The sequence below is a fragment of the Rhinatrema bivittatum genome, chromosome 5 (assembly GCF_901001135.1).
Source record: "Rhinatrema bivittatum chromosome 5, aRhiBiv1.1, whole genome shotgun sequence".
Classification (NCBI taxonomy): domain Eukaryota; kingdom Metazoa; phylum Chordata; class Amphibia; order Gymnophiona; family Rhinatrematidae; genus Rhinatrema; species Rhinatrema bivittatum.
In genome coordinates this window covers 94045671-94053968 of record NC_042619.1, presented here as the reverse complement: position 1 = coordinate 94053968, position 8298 = coordinate 94045671, and the positions used below count along the sequence as shown (strand labels likewise).

The 8298-nt window shown below is 46.4% G+C and overlaps 1 protein-coding gene across 2 annotated transcripts in view; it reads left to right on the top strand.

The window, feature by feature from the left end:
• Positions 1–4625: 4625 nt before the first annotated feature.
• The window catches only part of FLT3 (fms related tyrosine kinase 3), a 223348-nt gene continuing 219675 nt past the window's right edge, over positions 4626–8298 (top strand). For both annotated transcript variants that reach the window (XM_029602605.1, XM_029602604.1), the window contains exon 1: positions 4626–4770. In XM_029602605.1, coding sequence (XP_029458465.1) covers positions 4722–4770 — 49 coding nt within the window. In that variant the 5' untranslated portion in view covers positions 4626–4721. The remainder of the gene's footprint in view (positions 4771–8298) is intronic.

The window sequence follows — 8298 nt, the reverse complement described above, 5'->3', positions numbered from 1 at the left end:
CGCGCAGCCTACCCCCGTTCCCTCCGAGGCCGCTCCGAAATCGGAGCGGCCTCGGAGGGAACTTTCTTTTGCCCTCCCCTCACCTTCCCCTCCCTTCCCCTACCTAACCCACCCGCCCGGCCCTGTCTAAACCCCCCCCTTACCTTTGTCGGGGGATTTACGCCTCCCGGAGGGAGACGTAAATCCCCGCGCGCCAGCGGGCCGCTAGCACGCCGGGACGCGACCTGAGGGCGGGTCCGGAGGGTGCGGCCATGCCCCCGGACCGCCCCGGGCCGTAGCCACGCCCCCGGGAACGCTCCCGACACGCCCCGAAAACGCCGCGCGGTTCGGGCCCACCCCCCGACACGCCCCCGACACGCCCCCCTCAGAAAACCCCGGGACTTACGCGAGTCTCGGGCTCTGCGCGCGCCGGTAGGCCTATGTAAAATAGGCTCACCGGCGCGCAGGGCGCTGCTCGCCTAAATCCGCCCGGATTTGGGCGGATTTAGGCGAGCAGAGCTCTTAAAATCCGCCCCTAAGAGAATAGCCACTGCCATTAGCAATGGTAACATGGAATAGACTTAGTTTTTGGGTACTTGCCAGGTTCTTATGGCCTGGATTGGCCACTGTTGGAAACAGGATGCTGGGCTTGATGGACCCTTGGTCTGACCCAGTATGGCATTTTCTTATGTTCTTATGTTCTTACAAAGCAAAATGGTGAGTAGAATTTTTGTAGGCTCCGTGGTGGGAAACACCGAGCAGTGCCTCCTCCCAACCAGGCTATTTATCAAGGGCCCTGCATCATTACCTTGCCTCAGCAACGGGTCTCCTGCCTAATAGCAGTACATGTTGCTCCTGCGGTCCTGGTTGCCAGGGACTTGTAACCTGGATTGGCCACTGCTGGAAACAGGATGCTGGGCTTGATTGACCCTCGGTCAGATCCAGTATGGCAACTTATGTTCTTTTGTAATTGGTTGTGCTGTGTTTCTATACTCCAGACTTGTCTTGCCTAACTGTCTCGTCTAGTGTTTCCTGTGAGTCTTCATCTGTCCTTGGTCTGATCTCCTGGACCTAACCTCTTGCATTGGACCTTGCTTGCCTGCCACCTACCATGACTATTAGCCTGTTCCTCATATCTCCAGTCTGCTGCCTGTCCTGATCCCAGTTTCCCTCTGGACTGTTGCTCAATCCACTGCCCTAGGGACCCACCCAAGTCTTGCTGGCTGCCAGAACCCAAGGGGGGAGGTGACTGGTATAGGCGAAGCTCCAGTCTGTTCCACATCAGGGTGCATTCGCCAGCTGTCGGCATAGGCCTTGTAGGTTCGCCTAAGAGGCTGCATCACCTATGCCACAGCAACAAGGGCTCACTTTCATGCCGCTCATCACAGCATGGTTTTCTTGGCAGGCTTTATTTACCATGAGAAGACACTAGGCACCCATCAGTCCTCTAGATATGCAGGGCCTCTGGCTGCAAGGTAAGGTGGAATGGCATGTGCAAGCTCTGCTCTTGCTGTCATCTCTTCTCTTGTCCTAATTAAGAAGGCCCCCCTGTGCCACGATCGGTGTGCCCGGGCCTTCATCTTTGCCGCGAATGGAGCATGTGCCGCGGGATGCGCTCCTTTCACTGCATGCCAGAGTCTCCGCTGCTGTTTTCTGCTCAAGGTGAAAATGGAAGGCCCACCTGTGCCAAGAACGGCGCACCGAGCCTTCATCTTCGCACGGGTCGCGCAGCATGCCGGTGAGAGAGAATGTGTGTCGGGGAGGGGAGGGTGCGAGAGAGCAGGAGGATGTGAGAGAGAGCATGTGGGGGGATGCCGGTGAGAGGGAATGTGTGTGTGAGAGAGGGGGGGATGACAGCGAGCATGGTTGGTAAGAGAGCGGTGGGGAGGGTGTGAGAGAGAGCATTGGAGGTTAGAGAGGGTGGGTGGGGGGATGCTTGAGTGTGGGTTTCAGAGAGAGGGAGCCTATATGAGGGGAGGGGGATGCCGGTGAGAGCGAATGTGGGTGTGAGAGAGGAGAGAGGGTGTGGGGGAGTGCGAGAGACAGCTTGGTAAATAAACTTTGCCAGCCCTGGCTTTAGCAAATGTGCCTCCACGTCCCTTGCCCTGGGTGAAAACAATTTAGTTTTTCCTTTTCAGCTAACGCTTCCATACAAGAGCAGATGTGCCAATAAAAAGGCTCGCCGCCTGGGCGTAGAACGGTTACAGTTGCTAGTACAGGTATAACGGTTACAGATTAGTTTGTGTGCATGATTGCAGATGCTGGGAGAGTGTTAGGTTCTATATTTCTGTTTTCATTTCTCCAGTTTTGCACTGCATGCAGAGTGGTTTTTTTGGGTTTCCATTCCAGTTTCTGTCTCCATATTTGTAATTTGTGGTCTTTCTGTACTTGGTGAAGGTCCGTTTTGTGTGTGTAACAGGGATGAAAATAAGATATACTATACTGGGTCAGATCAAGGGTTTATCGAGCCCAGAATCCTGTTTCCAACAGTGGCCAATCCAGGCCATAAGAACCTGGCAATTACCCAAACATTAGATAAATCACAAGCTACTGTTGCTTATTAAATACCATAATAGCAGTTTATGGATTTTTCCTCTAGGAACTTATCCAAACCTTTTATAAATACAGTTATACTAACTGCTGTAACCATATCCTCTGGCAATGAATTTCAGAGCTTAACTGTGAATTGTGTGAAAATGAATTTTCTTCTATTTGTTTTAAATGAGCTACTTGCTAACTTCATGGCGTGCCCCTGATCCTTCTATTATCTGAGAGAGTAAAAAAACGATTTACATTAACTTGTTCAAATCCTTTCATTATTTTGTAGACTTCTATCATATCCTCCCTCAGTCGTCTCTTCTCTAAACTGAACAGCTCTAACTTCTTTAGCCTTTCCTCATAGGGCAGCTGTTCCATGCCACTTATCATTTTGGTTGCCCTTCTCTGCACTTTTTCCAGTGCAGCTATATCCTTTTTGAGATGCGATGACCAAAATTGCACACAGTATTCAAGGTGTGGTCTCACCATGGAGTGATACAGAGGCATTATGACTAGAGACGTGAATCGGAACCGGAATCGGTTCAGTTCCGATTCTGATTCAAATCGTGCATTTTTTTTCATTCGGCCCAATCGGTTTTTTTTTATCTGATGCGCCCGATCCGATAAACAAAAAACCCACCCCGACCCTTTAAAACCGCTCCCTTAGCCTCCACCACCCTCCCGACCCCCCAAAAAACGTTTTAAAATTACCTGGTGGTCCAGCGGGGGTCCCGGGAGCGTTCTCTCGTGCTCGGGCTGTCGGCCGATAAACAAAAAACCCACGCTGACCCTTTAAAACCGCTCCCTTAGCCTCCACCACACTCCCGACCCCCCCAAAAAAAGTTTTAAAATTACCTGGTGGTCCAGTGGGCCCCGGGAGCGATCTCCCGCTCTCGGGCAGTCGGCTGCCACTAGTAAAAATGGCGCCGATGGCCCTTTGCCCTTACCATGTGACAGGGTAACCGTGCCATTGGCCGGCCCCTGTCACATGGTAGAAACACTGGACAGCCGGCGCCACCTTTAAAAATGGCGCGGGCCTTCCAGTGGACGGCCGGCGCCATCTTTATAGCTGTTTGACTGAAGTCATCCTCTTCATCCATCCACTCAAGCCCAAGCCATTCGTTACGGACCTCAACATAGTCGCAAGGGCAATGTACACAGTACAATGTAAAAGAGACCAAGTGAGGGCAAAGCAACAAAAATGGTACAATTAGAAACACAGTAGGAAATTGATGCAAAAATGAAGCAGGCAGGGGATTGCAGAAGTGTATGATGGACAGGGTCCTGCACCAGCACTGTACAGAGACTTTGCCAGTTCTTCAGAGAGGGAGAATAAAGGCATTAGGAAAGAGGACTCAAGAGCGATTGACAAAACAAAACAAGGTCTCATTAAAAAGAAGTTGGGACATTAGTACTAAAGGTAAGAGGGGGGAGGGGCAGGGGGAGCTGCATGCAGTGCAAACCTCATCCTAGATCTTGGGTATAAGATACATAGCTTTATATAAAATGGCAAACGAGATCCCACAGTGTAGCTTAATGCCCATTGCTTTGGAGGGCTAAGCAACTTTCAGTTCAGCGCGATAATAAAGTTGAATACAATGAGGATAGGTTCCCCTCCTTCTCACTTCATAGTCTAAATACTGCATTAGGCAATTGCTTGCAATACATGCACCATTTAAAGATATTTTCTCTCAGCCTTGCCCCATTTATATGACAATAAAAATACATTTTTATTGGGGGGGGGGGGGGGGGGGGAAATCCCATTTAAAAACTTTCTAAAACAGCCCATAAAAATAAAAGGTTGATCACACTGTAGTTTAGTTGTATTTCCTTCACCTATAAAAAGCCCATCATTTCATCGAAAAATGCAAAAACAAGAACAGAAACTCCCCTGAAAGAGGTTTCCCCCCCCCCCCCCCCCGAGCCCCCTTTCACCACCTCTGCCTAAGTCGTTTTCTTACAGCTCGCTAAGTTTTCAGATGAGAGCCTCAGGATTGAAGAAGTGGGTTTTTTTATTCTTGTATTGGAAGGAATCTGTGGTTAGTGACGCGCTGCTTTATAGCAACCACCTGCAGGACAGGCAGAGGCACAGAGTTGGGGACCAAGGGCTTACGGGCGAGTGGCTGCCCCTGCAGCTAAGGGTCTTCAGTAGGGGAAGCAAAAGCATCACCTGGGCCGGAGCTCAGGAGCAGGGCACAAGGATCATGTGCATGCCTAGGCGCTGGCCTGGCCCGGGACACCTCTGGCTGCAAGGTAAGGTGCAAGCTCTGCTCTTGCTGTCATCTCTTCTCTTGTCCTAATTAAGAAGGCTTTAGCCTCTAATCAGTAAAATTGCTGAGTCCCTTATACATATTTTATTGTATTTATTTTGCTAAATCTGCTCCTTAATATATTATACATTTTTGGAAATTTTGGAAGCCACGCACTGTGACACAATCTATTTGGGATGAATGAAGTGTGTGTCAGATTCAGCTTGTTTTGCCTTTTTATAATGGATGCTGACTGTGGTTTGTATTGACTTGTTTGTTTTACAAATAGAATATTTAAAAATAAGGTTGAGGTAAAGGCAACAAGAGCTATTTCATTTGGCCTACGAAGCTGCAAAAGTCTGATGGTTTTTGGTTGAAGAAACCCGATCTCACAAGCAGTGCTTAGGTTAAAGAGAGAGTGTGAAATTAATCTTCATCTTGTGGTAACTGGCAGGTATCTTAACTGCTCAAACTATTTCATATCTTCTAAATGTACTTTCATTATGGGGCCCGATGCACTAAACTGTTCTAACATTGGTCGTTAATAAACGTGGTGTTTATTGTGCATACCAACGGCCGATGTTAATGACATACAAATGAAGCAGCCCAATGGATGGAATCACAAAAGTTTAACTAAACTTTTCGCAGGTGTAGTTCAGTTTTTGGCAGTGCATCTGCGAAGTAGTTTGAATGTATACTATTTCACTGTGCTGATAGGTAATGAGCTGTTTTGCAAAGTTTTGCATCTCACTCCCTTATCTGTAAACATTTCATATTAGAACTATTGAAAGTTAATTTATGCATGTGAACTGTGCCACTTACACATGTAAAACTAGCTCGGACATACTATTAAAGTTTCTGATAGGGTTAGGACATTGTCCCCAATGTTAGGGGAATATACTAGGGTAGAGTTGTACAAAGTTGCAAACTTTCCAGACAAATAAGTTCCTGTCTCAGGCAAGGTTTGCAATTTTAAATATTTGTTACGCTTACAAAATGTTACACTTACAAAACTAATATTGAACCTATTTTGTTGGTTTTCTTTTGACTAACTTCCTCTCTACATTCTAAAATTAATCACAGATGTGCCACACAGTATCTTAAACCCAACAGCTATGGAATATTCAGTCAGCCATAAATAAGTTGTCTTTCTTAAGGGTTAGCGTCCCCATTTTTTTCTTGTGTAGTTCAAAACTTGCTCACTGGTATTAGGACCTGACAGGGATTGCTATTGTCCATAATGTGCTAGATTTGCTAAGGTGGTTTACTAAAGCCTCAAAATGGGAGTAGCCTATAAATATTTTTTTTATTTATTTAAGAACTTTTCTATACCGTCGTTAAGTTAAATAACCATCACAACGGTTTACAGAAGGGCAAGATAATGAAAAATGGGTGGTATATATAACAAATGAATCATGTGCCATCATGGTACGGTAACAATTTAAAATAATAAGCTAAATGTGTAAGTTAAGCCTGTTTGTTAGGAACATATTAGGTGGTTTGTTTTGAATGTTAGACCCTTCAACTTGTTTCCTGAACAAGGCTAGTTTGGGGTTCACCTGCCAGAGGTGAAATATCACGTTTTCTTTGCTGTCACAGATGTGAGCCCTTGGGCTGTGGCGTGGTTGGCGCAGCCTCAGGGGCGAACCTACTAGGCCTATGCTGACAGCTGGTGGACTTGATCTACAGGGACTGGAGCTGGAACTTCGCCTGTACCAGCCCCATTCCCTGCAGGCTGAACCCTTGAGTTCCAGAGGCTGGCAGAGCTTAGGTGAAAGGTCCATAAGGAGTGGTCTATCAAAGTCAACAGCAGGGCAGTCATCGGGGCTGGCAGTGAGTACACGGGTCTGGGTCCAGGCCAACAGTCCCGGGCAGGCAGTGAGCAGATGGTATCCGGGTCCAGGCCAAGGGTCAGGACAGGTCACGAGCAGGAGAGAAGTCTGAATCCAAGGCAGGGGTCAGAACCAGAGAATCTGGCCAGGGCAGATAAGACAGAACAAGACAAGACCAGGCAAACAAGGTAGGAACAACAGAGAGGCAGGGCCAGGTAGGAAAAAGCAAGGAAGCAGGACAACAAGGCAAAGCACATGAACAATGAGGCAATGCACAAGTAGAGCAACACGCATTGCAAGGCAGAAGGACCTGTTGCTGAGGTGTTGATGTCAGCGTGGCTGGGTATTTAAACCCCAGCAATGCACTAGCTCATCTGGGAGCACCGCAAGATGATTTCCTGCTGTGGGGCCTCGAAAAGCAGCAGAGGCACACACACATGCCTAGGGGGAGGCAAGGCAGAAGATGGCAGCAAGGCAGAAGATGGCAGCATCCCTGCTGCAGGGGAATCCCAGTGGAATCCAGGTGTCTTGGCGGTGTCAGGGTTGGGTGTGACTGGTTACTGGGCCTTGCTGAAACATTTATACAGCCTAATTTTGAAGCATATTTTCCAGACTGTGTTAAAATCAGTCATTAACACCCACTTTTAACAGGGATTAGTTCCTATGGTATTCGCTAAACTATGTTAATTGAGTACCACAATCTAGTGAATATCATGATAGGGCTGCTTGCCATGAGTGTTAACACACATTCTTGGGCCTCCCACCCAGTGATATTTAAAGGGGTGCCCAGGAGCATCAGTAGTCAGATCAGTCTACTGATGCTCTCAATGGAAGTTAACGATACCACTTGAGGTGAGGTTATCGTCCGTAGCTTCACACAAGTCGTGACATAGCTCATTAATTTTTGGTGCACATTGTGTCTGATTTTCCCGCAGGATCAGTAATGCAGAAATCCATTCTCACAATATCACATGATAACACTTTCTAAAAATGTGTTGAATGCCAATGTGGGAATTTAATGCCCATTAATGAGTTATTGCAGCTTAGTAAAAAGTCTTATTTAAATAGCAATAATAATGAAAGAAGATAGTATTAATATATCTATTAAGGAAAATGATAAAATGATGTAGAGAAAAGGGTGAATACCTTAACATAGGGATGTCATCCTGGAGAAGAAGTTGAACAGGCTGAATTTTGTGGTATCCTGTGTCTGATGATCTGGGCCATTTCAATAGGGAGACTGATGTTTGACTTGCAATGACTGAGTAAACAAAGCCCAGTGGTTTTGCCAGACTACAGTACTTTATCAACAGGCTAAACATTGCTAAGGTTTCCTGGTTCTTATCGACTTATCTTTTATATTGAATATCATGAAAGAGGACTAAACTATTGTGGTTAACTATTGGAGATTCTATTATGAGAACCAAGGATTATATGCTTTCCAGGCTGCATTTAATTTAACATTTATACGCCTTTCCTGAATAATATTGACCAAAGATGCTGTATATAAACATTTAAACATATAGGATTCCTCTCCTTTCTGATTTGTGCATCTCTTGAAAAAGTAATTAATTTCCAATAGATCAAGAAGAGACTCCATGAATAAAGGATTAATTTTCCAATAAATAGTTTGTCTACTAATAAAGCAAAATAAGGCGCTGATTCACTAAGCTTTTTTCCCCTAGCAAAGAATGGAAGAA